The following is a 19,944-nucleotide window of genomic DNA, read 5'->3' as shown; positions in this document are numbered from 1 at the left end:
CTTTTTTATAATTGCATTTGTTTTCTGCTCTACGTTCTTGAATTAATGTTATTATAATTATATTTCAGTAAAGCTTTAAGGATACTCAGTTAAGCTTTAAAGGCAGACTGTGGAGATAAATAAAAGAGTTAAACAAATGAGCTAAAGGACTTAGATTAGTAGCAGCCGTCTTCAAATTAACCGTTTTCTTCGTGAACAGCCTTCCTGAACATTCTAGCGCATATTCGCATAAACACAGAAATAACTCTCCTTACCCTTGCGATAATTTTCCCTTGCCACATTGAAAGCCTTCTCCTGCAACTGGTTTTTGAAGAAAAAAAAGGTGAACCACAAAAGCTGACAGGGATATCATAAAACCAAGCATGCAACAAACAATCGAAAACAAAACAAAAAACAACAAGGCAACTCCAAAGCCACGCTAGACCGCGCGGGTCAGGTCAGCAGTTTTTCACGTTTTTCTCCATTTTTTTCCAGTTCCAGCACTTTCTCACTCTCTCTCTCTCTCTCATTTCCGTGTGTGTTACACTCCTTCCTCTCTCTGTGTGTGTGTGTATTGCTTGCCTATTGTTTCGCTCTCCGTAACAACGTTTAGCTGCCACGGTACCATCCACCAGGCGTCTCCATCTCTTTTTCCTCCCAACGTGTGGACTCTTTGTACGCACGCTTGCACACCACCCGGGTGGAGGAGCGGGGGAATGGTGTCACCATTTTTTGCTCCATGTGTGTGTGTGTGTGTGCGTGTGGTTGGGCAGTGAAAGTTACGTAAATTATAAGCACTTGACATTTGACGTTGCGCTCGCTCGTCGCTAGCATCATGCTGCGAGACGATCTTGCGAGCAGCGACGGTCCTGGTACCCCCCACTCCCCCCCCCCCCCCCCATTTGCTTGTGGTGAGAAGTTGCCTTCTTCCTGTTATTAGGAGAGAGAGAGAGAGAGAGAGAGAGAGAGAGAGAGAGAGAGAGAGAGAGAGAGAGAGAGAGAGAGAGAGAGAGCGCGAGCCAGCAGGCGAGTGGTTTCGCTGGCTAGGGCAGATGGGTTTCTCCCTCGTGCGGTGCTCAGTCTGAGCGTATCTGCCGTGCAGTGACGATGCCTAGTTACCCCACACAAAGGGCGCAGGAGCATGGTTCCACAGGGATGATACAAGGCAGCCTAGCATAACGTTGTGCAACGGTAGAGTAGCAACGTACGCGCGACGCGGTGTTTTTAGGGGAGGAGTGAGGGGAATGGATGGATGGTGGCAGTGATGGTGGTGGTGGTGGTAGTGGTGGTGGTGACGGAGGCGCCCAAAAGTTGTGCAAACCAAACTTCGTCCAGCGAGCCAGCCAAGCAAAAGAAAAAAAACCCCTGTCCAGCAAGCAAACAAACAAACCAGCAAACAACGCACACACATGCACCTCCGCCTGGAAACAACAACAACAACAACGCCTGGAAAGGGTGGAGTGTGCGGCAGGGGTGGGGGGGGGGGAGGGGTTCGCAATGGTGCAGAGAAATGGGGAAGAAGCGCTCCGGACGCTGGCGCTGGCCAGTCTGCCCGGCCACGGTGCTCGTGAGCGGTGGGAACATGAAGCGAAAGACGGGGGATTGGAGGGGGGGGGGAGTTGGGAGGAGCATGAATTGAGGAGTATCGATTTTTTTTAAAAACATACTATTTCCAAAACCATAACCTCGGTGCAAAGATGTAACCGACAGTGTTGATGTGGGTAACCGACAGTGTTGAGGAGGGAAGGGGGGGGGCAACCATTGCGTGGCAAAGATACCCCTCCCCCCTCCCCCCTCACGCCGTGTATGCTAATTTGGGTACGTGGTGCGCGCCTGGCTGTGTGTAACAAAGGAAAATGCTCTTCTTCTTCTTCTTCTTCTTCTCCCTCTCGTGTGTGTGTGTGTGTGTGTGTGTGTGAGCATTCGATTGTGCACTGCAATGTGCACGCGGTATGCCGTGTCGTGCCGAGAATTGGAGCAGGTCGCGTTGCACAGTGCAGGCAAAGGGGCGGAAGGGGGTTGGAGAGGTGCAGGATGGTGTGGGGGGAGTAGGTGAGGATGGTTCAAGGCACACAATCAAGGACATGCCCCACATCATGTGAGTCTATGTGCATGTGTGTGTGTGTGTGTGTGTGTGTGTGTGGTTCGTGAAGCGGGAAGGACGCCCAAGGATGTCTCCACCATGTTTGTGTGTGTGTGTGTGTGTGTGTCTGTGTGTCACAGACATGCAGTTCGTCCGTGTGTAATAATGCATAGCGCTGCGGAGACGTGCGTGACGAAAACTCGCTCTGTGTGTGTGTGTGTGTGTGTGTGTAGCTCTCTCCTTCTCTCTCTCTAAATTGCCTGTTGATTAATCATTAATGTTGGAGCAGGTTGTTGAGCCCATTCGGAACACTCGCACGGTAACAGGGGAAACCAGGCACACGTTGACATAGGAAAGCTTTCTCCGCTTTCTCCCCCCCACCCCCACCTTTTTTCACTCATTCTCCCACTTTAATTGGGTGGTGAAGGGTGTAGAGAGGGGAGGCGGAAGGGACAGGAGGGGGAAAAAAGGGTGCAGCAGGGGCGCTTGTTTACACAGAAGCATCCGGAGACATTCGTGGACTTCCTCGCACACCACCACACAGTAAGTAGTGGTGCGTGCCTGCGTGTGTGTGTGTGTGTGTCATGACCCTTTTGGTGATATAATGCAATTTCGGGATCAGGTGCTGCTCACCTTCACTTACCCCCCCCCCCCCTCCTTCCTCTCCCACCTCTCTCCTCCCTCACCCACATTAGGGGGCTTTCATGTCAAAGGTAAAGAGCGCTCGCTCATTACATTGCCACAACAGCCCGATGTTCTGTGTGTGTGTGTGTGCCATAAAGCATAAAATCGATAGGAAATGCAAACGCGCCGCTTGTGTGCCCGAACGCCCGAAGCGAGCGCCTATGTGTGTGTGTGTGTGTGTGTGTGTGTGCCGCACACGCTTCCGGAAGTGTATGGGGCCGAAGTTGCGGGCTCTGCCGCTGTAAGTGGAGCAACATCATAAAATGGTAATGTCTACCATTTTTATTTGCTTTGTTCTTCTTCCTCCTCCGGAGCGGAGTTTGTGCAGCGGGCTCCTCCGGCCACAGGCGTTTGAAGAACCCGCTCGGCTTGGATATTCTGGAGTGGTGCTCGTTGCCAACAAGGAATTTTGAAGGAATTGGACGTCCCCGTGCCGGGCACACACACATACACACCCATAGGGACTTGGCAGTGGGCTCAGGGTAATGTTGTTGTTGTTGTAGTTGCTGGTGAGAGACCTATTCCCGTGTTCTGAGACATTGCAGTCTGAGACATTGCAGTCTCCCGGAGCCAGGCTCTGAAACGGACGACATTGTTTGAGCATTTTGAGGAAAACCTCGCATAGTGTTTTGCCTACGTGTGCGTCTGTGTTCACTGGCCTCCTGCCCATCCCTTCCCCTCCCCCCGGTGGTTTCCTCTCCGCTGGTGGAGCGTCGATCACGTCGCAAAAAAACCTGAATTTCTTTGCTGCTTGCTTTCCACCCGCTTTAGATATCGTCCTCCGCTTCCGGGTTTCGGGTTGTGTGCGTCTGTGTGTGTGTGCGTGTCTGTGTGTGTGTGTGTCTAGAAGTGGGGTGCCGTAGCTATGTGCTGCTGCTCGCTGGTGCCGCCCGTAGTGCCAACAGTGTGAAGCGGTGCAACAAATGAAGTGCGTAGCGCGAACGGTGAAGCTGGTGGCGGCGGCCGTCACGGTGGCACTGCTGCTGCTTGCCGGCCCGGCCGCCCCGAACGGTGCCCCGCGCCCCCCCTACCCGGGGATGCAGCTGCTCAGCGAGTCCGTGCACGACGAGCGGACGGCGGGAGGCGGGGGCGGCGAACTGCTGCTGCCGAAGGACGCGGGGGGCGAGGGCCCGGCCGGGCCGAGCCCGCTCGGGCTGGCGGGTGTGCTGGTGCCGCGGGACAGCCTGCTCTACCCGGGCGGCCGGGAGTCGATGGCCGCCGCCCAGGAGCAGGAAGAGGAGGAGGAGGAGGAGGAGGAGGATGAGGAGGAAGAAGAAGAAGAGGAGGAGGAAGAAGAAGCGGTGGAGGCGCAAGAAGCTCTGGCAGGGGAGGAGGAGGAACCGGAACGCAATGCAGCCAACGAGGAGGAGAACCTGCTGGAGGAGGAGGAGGAGGAGGAGGAGGAGCCGACAGAGGAGACGGGGGAGAGCCGGCGCTTTCCCACCTATTACCTGCGGCCCGGGCCGGCTGACGCTGACCAGCGGCGGCGGTCGAACCCGTGCGGGTCCGGCATCGTGGAGCAGCTGAAGTCGGCAGAGCACGTCGTGCCGGTGCGGCGCAGCCCGGAGGAGGAGGACAACAACTTCTACATCGACGTCAGTCACGAGCTGCTCGAGACGGGGCCGGGCATTGTGCCGCGCGTAGTATACCGAGGTAAGCCGCAAGCATCGTCAGTGCTGCAAAATGTCACTGTCAATGTCATAAACAAAGCTGGCTGGAACAAATTCCATGTCAGCGTCATCAGTCTCAACGATTTGTGTGACCAATGCATGCTCAGTGACATTTTAGCAACCAACGCTTGATCAGTTACTATGTCATGACATTTTTTTTTTACTTTGAGCAGTTCTGTAAAATATCACTGACATAGTCATGACTAATTCCGGCTGCGCCATGACCTCTACTGTGATGATCAGAGGTGAGACTCAAACAGTTGGTGCGACCATCACATGCTTGGTGACATATTGTGCAATTAACTCTTGATCAGTCGCTTTGTTTTCGTATCGTGATGATCACCGACAGAAAATGTCATGACCAAGTGAATGACCAAGAGTTGGATGCTAAACAAAATGTCACCATGCATATGATTGGTCCACCAACTGTTTGAGCTTCACCTCTGATCATGTCAGTGATCACGTCCACAACGTGAGCCGACATGAGCCTCGTTTCAGTCCTGAGTGTTGGTGAGTGAAACCAGTGGCATTTAACAGCACTGTTCACAGTCTGTCAGAATATTGATTTCGACTCAAGCACTCGCATGTCGTCTTCGGCATGGCATGACGTACTTTTTATTGAGTATCAGCCATGAACATCAAGCTACCACGGATATGTTCATTGTTTTCTGTGGTGATCATCACGTGATGCTCATAACATTTTGCAGCACTGCAAGCATCCTTCCTCTGGCAGTTCAATCTTTCTACACACCTTTTGCACTCTCTCTCTCTCTTTCCCACAGTGGAAGCGAGACGCTCGCCGGACACGGAGATACGCGACTTCTACGTGGAGTCGCTCGCCGGGGATCCGTACAGCTACGAGCAGGTGCCGGGGCGCCCGATCGGCCAGTTCACTGGCCACCGTGCGCACGGCAGCCATCACGGGTACCGGCAGGGCCCGGAGGACGCCGACAGTCTGCCGCGCAGTACCTGGATCGACGATATGGAGATAGACTGGCTGCACCATGCATTCGGCGGGGCACAACAGCAGCACAAGCAGCAGCGCGTTATATTCGGCGAACCGTCCTATCCCGGGTATTTCGAGGCGGACCGCAGCCAAGACCCGGCCCCTCGGTCATCGGGCGCTGAGGAGGAGGACGGCGAGCCTGGAGCTCTGGAGGACAACGCGCTCGAGTTCGGCAGCCGGAAGCGACCCCCGGGCGGCAGACGGACCCACCGTGGATGTCCCCGCCACGTCTGGAAGCATGACGGCATGTACGGGGAGCGAGCGACGATCAGCTGGACCGTCCCGGAGGTGCTGCCGGCACACGGGACGGCCTATTTTAACGACAGCGGCGGTGGCGCGACGGCCACCGGGGCGCAGAAGCCGGCTAACACTATTTACTTTAGGTGAGTTAGCGTTAGCGTTAGCGTTACAAATGATTGCAGTGCGTTGATAACTTGCCTTGCATTTCAGAATACTTTATCGTACAATGACTAGTTACGTGATCTATGAACTGATCTACACAATGGTGCTTTTACAAGGTGAGTATTCGCAAATGCCATCTCAGGCCCATCTCACAACTAACCCCGGGCCTTCTCCCGCTCTCTTCCCGCAGAGTGTAGCTTATATCTCAGGCAGGCGCAGGGCACGATCGCTTCGAACAGGCTGCCGGCCGGCTACCAGGACTGCCGGCTCGTCTTTCCTACGCGCCCGACCGTGGCCCCGTCGGAGGAGCTGCCCGGGCTGCTGGTGCAGCTGACCCGCCTCAACACACCGTGCCGGGGGGGCGGATTCCTGCGCTTCCTGCCGGACCCGACGGCCAGCCCGACCGTCGGTGCACCGCCGGCCGGTGACGGCGAACCCGGCAGCCCACCCGCCACCGCCATATCCCTGTGCGGCAAGCTGGAGGAGCTGCCCGCCACGGGCCGGGCCTTTCACTTCCAGTCGCACCGCAACACCACCCTGTGGCTGCACCGGGCGCCCCTGTTTAGCCTGCAGTACCGGCTGGTCGACTACTGCTACAACATGACGCTGCGCGACCAGAACGGCACGGTCCGGCTGCGACCGGGATCGGCCCCGCTCGACTGCTACTTTCGCATCCATCTGCCGTACGGGTACCGGGTGGCGCTGCAGCTGCTCACCAACGGTCCCTCCACCCTCAACGACAGCCGGGAGGAGGCGATCGCGATCGCGCTCGGCACGGTCGGTGAGCAGGACGGCGGCAATGCCGAGTACCTCGCACCGATCCGTTGCTCCTCGACCGGTGGCATGCTGGTGGCGGTCTACGAGGACGCCCAGCACCGGTGGACGGCGTGCGTCAATGGGAGTGCGGCGCCGGCCCGCTACCTGCTCACCACCACCGGCAACAGCGTGGTGGTGAAGGTTAGCAAGCTGCCCCAACCGACTGCTGTGCAGCCAGGGATCGGGGCCTCCGGTGCGCCGGTCCCCCCAGCATCATCGCCTTCCTCATCACCCCTGTCACCATCATCCTCATCATCCTCGGCAGCGCTGCCGGCGCCGGACAACGGCACTGCGACGCTGCTGTTCGAGTACCGGGCGAACCCGATTGAATCCATTACTTCACGTTGTGCCTTCGGTTGGATAGCAACCACGCAGTTCTGCATTGCCCCGGTCGAGCGGCGGCTACCGTGGCAGGAGGCGGAAGCGGAGTGTAACCGGCTCGGTGGCCATCTCATGTCGATACGCTCGAGCGAGGACCAGCAGCTAATCGATCAGCTGCTGTTCAACAGGTTAGTGTTGTGCTTCACGAATCTTTCGTAAAGATGCATTCCAAGGAAATCTTCAGTGCTGAGTGAATCTCGCATCTCTAAAAGTTCCCATGAATCTCTTAGGTCTCATGAATCTGCAAAGATTTGCATTAATATTGAAAGAGTCATCGTTGAATCTCTTTTAGAGCTATGAATCGGTAATGATTCATATACATCTTGAATCTTTAATTTCTAATGAGTTGGAAATCAATCTTTAGATATTCACGAATCTTCCCGGTGTCATATCTGAATGAATGAATCTTTGGAGATTCGTGAATGTTTGAAGATTCATAAGAATCTTTATAGGTTTAGAAATATCTATCAATTCCTAAATCTTTGAAGCGTAATGAATCTCAGAATTTGAGATTCAGATTCGTGAAATCCATTTGAGAATTCATTCAGATACATGAATCTTTAGACACCACAAGAGCCTTCCAGCCAGCCAATCGTCTTGGTTGCGGTATATTTATTTGTTTATTTGTCATTTAGTATCTTGCATAGGTTTGTTGGGGCACTTACTTATTACTATGTAACCCTTAATTTATCTACAAATTTAGCTACAGCGCTATCAATGACGAAACGCAAGACAATTGGTTTTACTAATTTCTGGTTTATACTTATTTTGGAGTCAAAGATTCTTTTGTATTTTTTGAAGCTTTTTATCGTTTGGTTCGTCGGTGCATTATAGGAATGTGCAGGTCCTAAGAACGTAGGTCTTAACAGCTCATACAACCTGAGAGGTCCTTCCGGAGCATAAAAAATCAGCTTTTCTAGCAAGTAGGAAGAGTCTATGTCCACGGTGAATAACTTCGCGACAAAAGTAACCTGTAATGCCTGGCGTGTATGTTCTAAGGATTGCAAACCAAGAAGCATGCACCGTGACAAGTAGTCTAATTGTTGTGATAACGGCCATTGTAATCGGTGTAGTGATATACTGGAAATGTATGCTTTTTATCCTTTTTTGTATGCTTTCTATCCTAGCTGTCCTAGACTCTAGAATAGATCGTACCAATGCGGAATATAATACTTTCACATATATTGGATCTTTTATCTCAAGCGTTTGCCTGATTACAAATCCTAGCATCCATCTGGCTTTGGTACTTATAGAATGATATTGCTCGCAAAAGGATCTGATAAATCACGGATCACACCAATATTCCTGACTGATGACGTGCGAGACATAATATCATAAAATAGGACAGAGTGTTTTGGGAGAATAAGAGTCACATCGTTTACGTAGAGTGTAAATAACAGCGGCCCCAAGTTGCTACCTGTTGGGAACTCCTAACGTTTCTGACGTCCTGATGTTGCTATCGTTTCTTCCTCTCTTTTCTTGAACAGTCCCGGCTACAAAGACGACAATGCGTACTGGATTGGTGCGTCGGATCTCATCGTGGAGGGTGACTTTCGGTGGAACGACAAGTTTGCCTTCACATACTCGAGTACGTCTTGCAAAGTGATGGCGCCCCTAGTGTGTTAGGTTTCACTCATCGCACTATCTCTCTCTCTATCCTATTGCAGACTGGTTCCCGGGCTGGGTGCACCAGGAAAACTACAACCGGCAGCCGAACGACGACGGGCTGAGCGGGCAGGATTGTGTGGAAATTCGGCGCCACTTTCAGATTGCAGCGAGCGGTGGCCAGACCGTCCCGACCGTGAGCCCGCTGACACTGTCGTACATGTGGAACGATCGGAACTGCGACGCCCGCAACTACTTCCTTTGCGAGCGCATGATGGATGAAGGTAACGCTTGTTGTTGGGGGGAGGCTACGAGTTCCTGTGGGTTCTTCGCTTGATTAACCCGTAACACCTTCCATACCTTGTCTGCTCTCGTGCCCTTTCCCAGAACTACCGGAGCGGCTTTGGAACGAGTCGGAATGTAACGTTACCGTAACGCTTAGCGCGGAACGTCCGAAGGCAACGGTGTGGAGTCCGGGCTTTCCGCAGCAGTATCCCGACAGTGTTGACTGCTACACGCTGATCCAGGCGCCGGTCGGGTACCGGGTGGTGCTGGACTTTGAGGAGATGGTGCTAGAAAACGAACCACTGTGAGTGAACGTTTCGGCATCTCTCGGTGCCTCCCAACCATCATACGATGATGTCTTTCATCTCAACTTTAACCCTTTATCTCCCTCTCAGTTGCTCCTACGACTACCTGCAGCTGGTTGAACCGGACGGGATCGGCCCGTACGTCCCGTCCAAGTCGGCGAAGGACTTTTCCAGCACGGTGCTGTTTCGCTTTCGCAACTCGCGCCACAGCGGCCGGTACAGTGCGGCACAGCATCGGCGCAAAAGCACCAAAACGGGGGGCCAGAGCGCGCCGGCCACCGGCGATCCAGCCGGTGGTGAGCAGTCCGGGCCGCCCCGGACCGACATCAGCTTCAACGTGCCGAGCATCGTGCTGCAACCGAGTGACGCCCGGTACACGAGCAGCCTGCCCCTGCCGGAGCTGAGCCTGGGCAGCGTGCCGCGCAAGATCTGCGGCGACTGGAGCTCGAAGCTGAAGCTGCTGCGCTACGTCACGGCGGGCCCGTCGCTCGGCGTCCGGTTCGTGTCCGACTACTCGAACAACTACGGCGGCTACAAGGCGAAGATCTCGATGGAAAACGGTAAGCGACGGCACGGGGACACGGACACAGATACACGCACACACCACCTGCACACTCAGCTTCGATAAGTAGTGTCGTTTCCGATAGTCAGTTACCCAACATACCTCCCCCCTTTATTCGCATATAGTGAACCCTCTAGTCGTCACTCTAGGGGCGGTAGTTCCCGGTCTGACACTGTGTCTTTCGTTTCGGCCGAACCGTCCCCCCACCCTAGGATGCGTTTGCGCTTTCGGTTTGTTTTTGTTTTCAGTTTTTACTACTGGATTAGATACCTCAGTGCTCCACACACAGTCCTGGCTGGTTTGTTGTAGATTTTCGATAGTACCCTCTCTTATAGAGCACACACTTACAGCCAGAGCTTTGTGCGTCTATTATGCGTTCATCATAAGGTCTTGTCACGTTCAAAGGGGGTGGAGCCCATCTCAGTAGGAAGTCGACCCTGCGTAAATTATCGTTTTTATTTACGTCAGCAGTTGTGCTGCACAATGATGTCTCATTTAAAAACAAAAGAAACAGCTCAAAACTAAACAAATATCAAACTACACGTAGAATCCGTTCAGGCGTTACGCCAAAACAAAAACAAACGAATCTTATCAAATGTTTTGCCCCAGTATGAGTACCCTAAACTGAAATACCTGTATTCAAATGCATAGGAAGGCCGAGGGCACCTGGTAAGTGCAAAACCACCCCTACGTTCGAACCACGTTTCGCTGCCTGCGGCTACCTAAAGCTCTATAGTTTCCGGATTTTGAGATTGCGATATTACGTTATGGCGTTGTTTATCTTTTTTTTTTGTTTTACTTCTTGGTTGTTTGAAATTTTAATTCATTCTGCCTCTGATTCTCTACACTTACATATATTTACAAGATTTTAAGACTTGCTTGCCTTATGCATTCGTTAGTTTTTTTGTTTGCGCAACGTGTTTTGTTTTCGATGCCCTTTTGTTGATGCCTCTTGTTTCATCCTCGTCCAGTCAACTTGACACCGTTTATTGGACAGTGCAATCGACAATCACGAGACTGTACTGTATGCTTCTGGATTCTTGGAAGCATTACGAATGCATAGATCGAACCTTTGAGCTTCAACATCATTGAGACACTCGGCAATTCTTGAAAATGATTGTCAAAATATATGAGCTAATTAGAGTTTTATTTCAGGGTTTCCCATTGTTTCCAATAAATCTTTTTGTTGTTGTTGTAAAGTGATCTCTTATAAGTCATGTCTGTGAGACTTCATATTCAATAAATTCCAAAAAGCATGACAACTGTACAACGCACCATTTGACGCAATATCTAACATTTTCAAGCATCTTCGAAGGATGCTCTAATGTATCTAGACTTCAAGAATCTGCGACGATTAATAATGTTTTCGAAGTGCGCGAAGCTCTTAGCAGATTCCTGTGTTATTTAAGATCTATGCATCTCCAAATCTGGAACTAAGAACCTTCTTTATCAAGAATATATTAATCCAAGATTCGAGCTTCACACTGAGTCGCTGCCTTTCCAATCCATCAATCAGTATATCCGGCTTATCCCTTCATATCCAAGACTCATTCAGAAGCGTAACTTTTTGTGAGAATTCTCCCAACACTGCATCATCTAGGTGTCATTCTGGTGCTTGGCAGCTCGTTCGGGTTTGTCCTTCCCCGTTTGGTTGCGGAAGCGAGTCATGAAATTGATACTGGGCGCTAGTGTTCATTTCGCCGTTTGTTTTTTTTGTATTCATTTGCTCACGTAAGCTACACAGGCCGCGATTGCATTTGTGTTGCGTTTTGGTTTGATTTTCGCGTTTACGTAGGTGCGTCGCATTCAGTACATGGATAGGGGGCGGGGAAGCGTTAAGAAACGAATGGCAGAGTATGGCTAGTTTGAATCTATTTGTGTGTGTGTGTTTTTTTTTTTCCTTCTTTCGTTTCATTTTGCAAGCGCTACAGCACTTTTTGTGTTATGCTCCCGTAGTACGCATCTTTGCCCATAATTTAAACGAATTTAAATAATTTGTGAGAGTTCCCATTTCTGTTCCTTTGTTAACTGCTGCACACACACACACACACTCATACATACTTATACAACATTTTAGAGTTTTGCATGCAGACTAACGTTAAAGAACGCTTTCGTTAAGCGTGTTTGCTAGTTTTTGACAACTCTCTGCTGTGTATGACAGTCCGTAGGAGGTTCTTTGTCATTGCGCGTTTCTTAGTAGTGTTGGTTCATTAAGCTGCTTCCGAGTATCGTAGTATCGTGTATCGTGCACACACACACACATACACATCCTAATCATGACAGCAGCAGATAATACAGTCGTGCGGGCGATACACGTTCGATAAACGAATCAGTCACTCACTGAGAGCCTCTACGGGTACCACTGCTCCGTTCCGCACTCTCTCCACCATTCACAAAACCCGCAATACATGCTGTTGTTGTTGTTGTCTCTGAAAATCTCTCTGGCACACTCAGTGACATCCGAGTGTCACGACGAGCGGTTCAAGGCGTACAACAACTCCTGCTATCTGATCATCTCCTACCCGGACGTGGACTGGACGACGGCTCAGCAGATTTGCCGCGGAATCGGGGCACAGCTTGCCTCCATTTCCACCACCGACGAGCAGAGGTAGGGCTTCTGCATAGGCTTCTGCTGGGTATGCAATGATTCATGGGTGGTTTCTTCCCTTCTAACAGGTTCATCACGTCCAACATTCGCAACAGCCTCGACTATACGCCGCGCTCGCTGTACTGGGTCGGGGGCGAGATCACCAACACGGGCAGCCTGGAATGGGTGGATGGTGTGAAGCTGCTGTTTGAGGTGCCTGCGTCCTTCCCAACTCTAGTCTCCGTTGTGTGTGTGTGTGCTTTTTTTCCATCATTAACTTTCTGTTCGCTTTGCTCCATTTACAGGGTTGGTTGCCCGGCCAGCGGCCTGAGAAGGCGGACCCGAGCAAGCTACCCTCCTGCCTGGGGCTGCAGTGGAAGGTCTCCCCGACGCCCATGATATCCTCCGGGCTGCACTGGACCGCCCAGAAATGCTCCACGATCGGTGGGTACGTGTGCAAGAAGCCGCGGCCCCGTCTGGACGAGACGATGGTCCGGAACCAGACGCTGACCGGCACGGAGGGACATCTGTTGTCACCGGGCTACCCGAACCCGTACCCCGCCCAGACCGACTTTTGGATACGGATCGTGGCGCCAGAGCACCGGCGCATCATCATCCAGTTCCAGAAGCTGGACCTGGAGCACCAGGACGAGTGTCTGTACGATTACATCAGCCTGCAGAACTATCCGATACAGCCGAATGCCAGGGGGGCCTACTCGGGCGCAGCCTCGGGCGGCGAGGGGCCTGCACCGTTGGCCGACTACTTTCACGGTGGCCACAATGGGAGCAGCGGGAAGCTGAAAGAGCACAGCAGTGCCCCGGCGGCCAGTCAGCCGATGGACGCAAAGAAGCAGGTGCCGGCCTTTCCGGACGGCTGGGATAATCGCAACCCTCTGCCCGGTACGGTAAGGTTTCAGCGCCGCATCCGGTACGTGAGCAGCGGCCCGGGCGCCGAGTACGCCGGGGGGGCTGGTGGCGAACCGGTGGATGGGGCTGGAGATCGGGAGGCAGCCGTCAACCTGCTCAACCCGGGCACGCTGCTGCCCGATCCGCTACTGCCGTTCGACGAGCTGACGCCCTCCTTCCTGCCGTACGTGCGCTGGTGCGGCACGCACGACAGCAACATGGCCCGGTTCAACTTCATCTCGACCGGCAACGAGGCGATCGTGCGCTTCCATTCCGACTTCTCCATCAGCGGCACGGGCTTTTCGGCAACGTGGAGCACGGTCGATATGGCGGGCTGCCCGCTGCAGACCATCACCTCGAAGGAGGGCTCGATCCGCAGCCCGAACTATCCGTACTTTCTGCTGAACAACGTCGACTGCACGTACGTGATACAGGCACCGTACGGGCGGCGCGTCTGGCTCGAGTTCGTGCTGACCGATCTGGCGCAGGACGCGACGCTGCTGGTCGACATTGCGGACGGTCCGTTCGAGCCGTTCGCCGACGGGTCGCACCTGAACGACGGCGTGTTCGTGAGCAAGGGCGAGCGGCTGGTCGTGCGGTTGCGGACGGGCGCCACCCCGCGCGGGAAAGGGTTCCACGCGAACTTCAAAACACGTGAGTGAGGGATTTCTTCTGCACAGTGGGCAAATTTCTAAGCGAATCTGGATTGAGGTATTGAAACCTTGACAGGAATCTTCACACTTTTCAACCAACTTCCGAAATCCCAGAAGATCTTCAACTGATCTGTGAAGATTCGTTGAGCGCTCCTAAATCCAGCTTGGCTGGAATTCTTACACTTTTAAATTAAGCTTCCAAAGCTCATGCATTCCCAAGAGATCTTCAATTGATCTTTGAAGATTCGTTGAGGGTTCCCAAATCAAGCTTGGCTGAAATCCTCGCACTTTCCATTCAGATTCCAAAGCTTATGAATTCCCAGAAGATTGATCTTTGAGGATTCGTTGAGGGTTCCTACATCAAACTTCATTCCTGAATGGATTAGTTCTAGCGGAGGGTTTGCAGTCTTCCATCACACAAAAGTGAAGAAAGAACGCGAACTATCATTTGTAGAATCTCAAGAATCTCAGACATCGAATATACATTGAAGGTTCCTAATTCTCTAGAGCCTAGACTCGCTTCGCCATTCGAGGTAGCGCTAACTTTCTGTTTGGTGCTGCTTGCCTGTTGCTCTTTCCAGTGGCCCACGTGAACGAGCAGCGCTACATAACGCTCTCAAACAAGACGACCGGCATGCTGTACTCGCTCAACTACCCGGAAGCGATGCCGTACGATGTCGACTACACGCAGCACCTGATCGCACCGCTCGGCGAAGTGATCCTGCTGGAGCTGTACGGCGTGGGCTTCAGCCAGCACGGTTGCCATCAGGCCGGCTTCATCGAGGTAAGCAACACCAGCAGCGTACCAGCGTACAGCGGTATCTGTCACTGCCCTGCCGTTCCAGATCTACGACAACTACACCGACAGCAACGGCACGCTGTGGCATCTGTGCGAGCATCACGCGACAGGCAAACCGGCCGGTGTGGAGCCGGAACCGGCAAAGCAGAGCGGTCTGGAGTACACCCACTACCCAGCGGCGCACGGTACTACGGCCAAGCTGAGGCAACCGGTCGGGCCGGGGCAGCACGGGCTTGGCAAACCGGCACCGATCTACATCACCTCCTACCTGAACACGATCCACATCCGGCAGCGGAACGCGAACGGCACCGGCATCCGGTTGAACGCGACCGTCCGGCTGCAGGAGGACGCCGGCTACAAGATGAAGCTGATCTCGAACACGGACGAGTGGGTGGAGAGTTGCCGACCGAACCCGTGCCAGTACGGCGGCAAGTGCATCAGTGCGGGCCCCGGGCACAGGCGGGGCATCTGCCAGTGTTACGGCCACTTTACCGGGCGCTTCTGCGGCCTCAACATCTGCGAGCTGGAGCCGTGCTTCTTCGGCAAGTGTGAACTTACGCCCACCAGCTTCAAGGTAAGCGAGTAGCAGTGTGCGTGGCTTGGCAGCAGTTGTGTAACCTGTGCCCAACTTCTGCCCCTTTGCAGTGCAACTGTCAGCCCGGGTTCGTCGGGGTGCGGTGCGACCAGCGCCAGAAGCCCTGCGCCGACAACCCGTGCGAAAGCCGGGGCGAGTGTTTCGAGAAGAACGGGGGCTTCTTCTGCCGCTGCCACGCCTGGTGGGAGGGCGCCCGGTGCGAGAAGCGCATGATGCACATACCGTACAAACCGCTGTCGGAGCGGATGCTGCAGGAACCGTTCTGGCTCGGGCTGATCACCGTGTTCGTGGTGCTCGCCGTGATCGGGCTGGTGTGGTGCGCCAAGCGCCACTTCCCGGAGAAGATAGAGAAGCTACTCGCGGACGATACGCAGCTGAATCGAAGTAAGGTTTTGGGAGGGTGCACTGGTCCCACACACCTGGACACCACGGGAAGATGTCTTTTTTATCTCTCTTTTTTCTCTTTTTCTCTCAATTTCTATTTATCTTCTCTCGCTTCGGCTGCTCGCTCCACATTGTTTTTGTTTTGTTATGTTTCGGGTTCCTCCTTCGCAGGCACCTTCCCGCCGCACCATCTCAACACTGCCTTGCGCGAGCAGCTGCAGGCTTCCGCCGGTACCGTTTCCTCCTCGAACGCCACTACCCCCGCATCGCACCGGACAATCTTTGGACGATTGGGTATAAGAAAACCATCCATATTGAGTCTCAGCAGCCCACAGCAAGTTGGAGGGGCTACCGCTAGAACATTTTCTTTAGATGATCTTTTACGGCCCCCTCCTCGACGTAAGACAGACAAACATATGATAAATTAATTAACCGAAAACATAGCACCAAACCAAAACAAAAAAAAAACCTTAACCTTTTCTTGAACAATGTTTCAACTAACAAATAACCAAAACAAAAAAAAAAAAGGCAAAAACTTCTACTCAAACTCTTTGCCGAACATCCAAACACCTCAAGCTGTGTCTGTTTAGTGCCTTGCCTCACGATAATGTAATCTGTAATTGCTAACGTTTCATCTGCTTTACTCGCTATCTACTACACTATCTCTTTTGTACATCTCGCTCTCACTGCTCTATGTCTGTCTCTGTCTCATACACACACATACACATGTACACCCTATTTCTCTACAAATATAGCTCAATCTGTCTGTCTGTCTATTTTTATCTTCATTTCATTGTAAACGCATTGTACAGTATAACTCCCCGGTTGAATGATTGGACTGTATTGGCTGTTTCTAGCATTATACTTACAATTATAAACAGAAACAATATAACTCCATCATTTACCATCCCTATTTACACCACCTGTTTACCCTTTCCGAAAACAAAAACAAACTAAGCTAAACACTCACTCTCTCTCTCTCTCTTATTCACTCTTACAATAGAACTGTGTTGTGTGTTTCTTGCACCATGCTGTAACTTCTCAGTAGTCATTTTGTGGCAAGTGAAAACTAAAATCACTTACCACAACCTGTAGGCGTTACGATAGCGATCACTACTAATACTACTACTTCTACTACTAATACTGTTTGTTTTGTTTTTGTCGCACCGTAATGATAGCAGTACCAGTAGCTGGGAAGCATTTCAGCTGCGCTCGTAGACATTCCTTCCTAGCGAGCTTCTGTTCTGATTCTAAAAATCTTGTTGGTAGTGAACAATTTCACAATTCGCTTTTTTGCGAAGGCCCTAAGCGGTGACTGAGTCACGCAACAAGCTCTCTTTTACACTTTCAAATGAATTGGTAAACAAACATAATGGACCAACTAATGGTTGATTACACAATTGGCTGTTAAGAGGATACTAGTAGAAAATCAAAATCAAACTAAAAACACGAGTGACTTGAGTTAGTTTATACTAAGTGTTGGGTCATGAGTAGCGATAATAATAATCACTCATAACTGTGAGGTGACTCATAATTAGATTTATTGACACTTTGTCATTATTGACATTCAACTCGCTATTCATTGTTTTGAGACTCCACTCACTCTGAGCCGCCAGATGGCATGAAGAGTGGGTTAAAGCGTAAAACGGTGAGGCCCTAGCAGAGTAGGTGAGTGACTAAAGTACAAAGAGTGTTCAATAGCTCTTCACGCTGACATAACTTCTTTGCCTTTACTGACAAGATTCAAATGAATCCCATGAATGAATCCCAACACTAGAGCTGAAGTGAGGATTGCGGAGCTACATTCAGTACGCGGACTTCCAACAGAGAAAACTCACTCCTCTCATCAGTAGCTCAGTCGCGGTTCTCTCCTGCTGGTCTAAGAGCTACTCTTCACAAAACACTAACCCGGGAGGTCCCTTAGCCTCCTCACCACCACTCACGTGAAAGAGCTATCTGACCCAACACTGGTTGATACGCTCCCACTCTCACTCTGTAAAATAGTTCCTATCTATCTCTCTATCTTTCTCTCTCTAGCACACTGAGTAGTATAGTGAGTTGTCTGTTTTTGCTCTTGCCATTCGTACCGAGTCCTTGGTAGCTAGTGAAACTGTTACCCCACTGTTCGGCATCCGGTTTGTTCCCGTTCTTTCCGGTTGCGGTTACACACAGGGCACTCGCAACGCCTTCAAGTACCTCTCCCGCCTTACTGCTCTTCGTGTTGCATTCCGTTTCCGACTCAGTACGCAACCTAGTAAACGCATGGTTTGCCCAATTTTCCTTCTCAGTAGTTCGTTCGTTCCATGAATTTCACTACCCACACACACACACACACAGTTTCCCTCTTTCCTGTCCTACTTCACCTCCAACCACACCTCTCCACACACCCCACTCCCTATAATGCGGATAGCAAAAAAAAACACCTACACTCGTCCTCGGCAAGCGCAAAAGCGGAAAACATCTGACCAATCTTTTTCTTCTTCCTTCCCTCCCAAAACCCCCCGACACCCCCGCTCTTCCCCACGTCCAGGCACACCATCGCCACGGAAGAAGCGTAACAACTCGACGCCAACGAAGAAGAACGTCAACGAGAAGAAGCAGATACTGCAGCAGCTCGTGTCGCCCGCCCAGAACGCAGCCACTAAAGTCAGTGTACTAAGTGCTAAGCGCGTGCTAGTGTTGCTTTGGCAGAGTGCGAACAGGACACGCGCCTCAATCTTCCGCACTGTCACAGCCTACTAATCAATCGATACACTCTCTTTATTTCTCTCTCTCTCTCTCTCTCTTTCTCTGTCTCTTTTTGTTCTCTCTTTCTCTCTTGGGTTTTTTTGTCTTTCGATTCTTCGCCTCTCTGCCCTGCAGGTCAGCCTCGGCGAGCTGATCCAGCTGTCCGAGACGCGGCTGAAGGCGAACTACGCCGAGTCGGAGGCCGGCCTGAAGGAGACGACCTTCTCGGAGAACTCGCTCTCGGTCACGTCGATGGTGCGCCAGATCTCGGACCCGAAGCTCGAGAAGAAGGTCACGTTCGCCCGGCTGCTCAGCAAGGTGTCCGCGGAGATGAGCTCCGGCTCGGAGGACCTAGCGAATGTGAGTAGCGCTTGCACGCCACCAGCATATACATATATGCGCTCCACCTTTGCCTACCCCGTTTTCCTTCCCCATCGTTTAGCCCAACATATATTTGCTAAATATTTGCGGTCCGAAAAAAAAAACGAAACCAAAAAACTACGTAGTACGATTGTGTGTGTTCCAAGTTGCAAGTTTTAGTTCGGTAACGGTTTTGGGTTTAGCTCTTGTGTTGTTTTACTTTGTTTTTCGTTTCCATTCGTGTCTCTGTTTTGACTGGTAATTTCTTTCCTTGGTTTCGTGTTTGGCGTGGTTTTTTGGGAAAGTTTCGGTCCCCTTCCCTCCCCCGTTGCTCGCTTCCCAAAAACTCCCCGCTGTGTTTACTCATGTTACTATACTCATCATCCGCTTCAAACGTCCGGCTTTTTGAACGTTTGCTCCATTTAGGCTTGGTTTTCTGTTTCGTTGTAATGTACAATTACTAACTACTGCTAACTACTGTAACTAGTGCTGTTAATGCTACTATTACCATTTATTCTCTATACTGGCTACTGTGCCATAACCATAGTAATATCGATTTCTAGGGGGCGTTAAACCCCCACCACCCTTCTTGAGTTTGTTTTTGTCAACTGTCACCGTCACGTCGACACGTTAACATGTACTACCAATTATTACTCACGCAATGTCATCATCTCCTGCGAGGTTGTTGCTTTCGAACGCTGTGCAGTTAACTCCCCCCTCAAAAGGATGCATCGGTCTGTAGTCCCCTTTCCCCCCCCCCCCCCCCCCGCCAAAGGTTGTGAAGACCCCGTCTGCTCCCAACATTCCCAGAGGGTGATCAAGTACTTTGGCTAGTTCTCGTGGTGTTCGCCCCGCGCTGCTACAGTAGCTCCATTTGGGTCGAGTTTAGCAACCAAAACTCTTACTGAAAAGCAATTCCCACTAACCTGCCCCCCCCCTTGCCCCCTTGCCTTCCCTTTTGCCACCCTGCCCCCCCCCCCCCCCCCACTTAAAATACTAACTTCCACGCGGACTCGCGGATGACGCACGTGATCAGCAATCATTGAAAACTGTTTATCTCTTCACCGCCCCTGCACCACCACAACCTTGCCTTTCCTACCCAAATGTGGCTTCGTTGCTCTTTTGCTCCAACAAATAAACAATTAAACAAATTTA

The 19,944-nt window shown here is 51.7% G+C and overlaps 1 protein-coding gene across 12 annotated transcripts in view; it reads left to right on the top strand.

Annotated features, from left to right (window-relative positions):
- Positions 1-1,044: 1,044 nt before the first annotated feature.
- The window catches only part of LOC1271796 (uncharacterized), a 33,650-nt gene continuing 14,750 nt past the window's right edge, over positions 1,045-19,944 (top strand). For 8 of the 12 annotated variants that reach the window (XM_061659139.1, XM_061659150.1, XM_061659125.1 and 5 more), the window contains exons 1-19: positions 1,045-1,170; positions 3,518-4,399; positions 5,199-5,805; positions 5,873-5,940; positions 6,015-7,149; positions 8,509-8,609; positions 8,689-8,910; positions 9,014-9,215; positions 9,307-9,776; positions 10,430-10,447; positions 12,233-12,386; positions 12,455-12,578; positions 12,671-13,925; positions 14,506-14,708; positions 14,770-15,297; positions 15,369-15,702; positions 15,874-16,101; positions 18,233-18,348; positions 18,565-18,789. In XM_061659139.1, coding sequence (XP_061515123.1) covers positions 3,670-4,399; positions 5,199-5,805; positions 5,873-5,940; positions 6,015-7,149; positions 8,509-8,609; positions 8,689-8,910; positions 9,014-9,215; positions 9,307-9,776; positions 10,430-10,447; positions 12,233-12,386; positions 12,455-12,578; positions 12,671-13,925; positions 14,506-14,708; positions 14,770-15,297; positions 15,369-15,702; positions 15,874-16,101; positions 18,233-18,348; positions 18,565-18,789 — 6,720 coding nt within the window. In that variant the 5' untranslated portion in view covers positions 1,045-1,170; positions 3,518-3,669. Of the gene's footprint in view, positions 1,184-3,517; positions 4,400-5,198; positions 5,806-5,872; positions 5,941-6,014; positions 7,150-8,508; positions 8,610-8,688; positions 8,911-9,013; positions 9,216-9,306; positions 9,777-10,429; positions 10,448-12,232; positions 12,387-12,454; positions 12,579-12,670; positions 13,926-14,505; positions 14,709-14,769; positions 15,298-15,368; positions 15,703-15,873; positions 16,102-18,232; positions 18,349-18,564; positions 18,790-19,944 lie in introns of all 12 variants that reach the window. The other 4 variants (XM_061659167.1, XM_061659132.1, XM_061659205.1 and 1 more) reach the window with 4 other exon arrangements.

This window comes from Anopheles gambiae, chromosome X (genome assembly GCF_943734735.2).
Source record: "Anopheles gambiae chromosome X, idAnoGambNW_F1_1, whole genome shotgun sequence".
In the NCBI taxonomy this organism is placed as follows: domain Eukaryota; kingdom Metazoa; phylum Arthropoda; class Insecta; order Diptera; family Culicidae; genus Anopheles; species Anopheles gambiae.
This window is presented reverse-complemented; position numbering and strand designations above follow the sequence as displayed.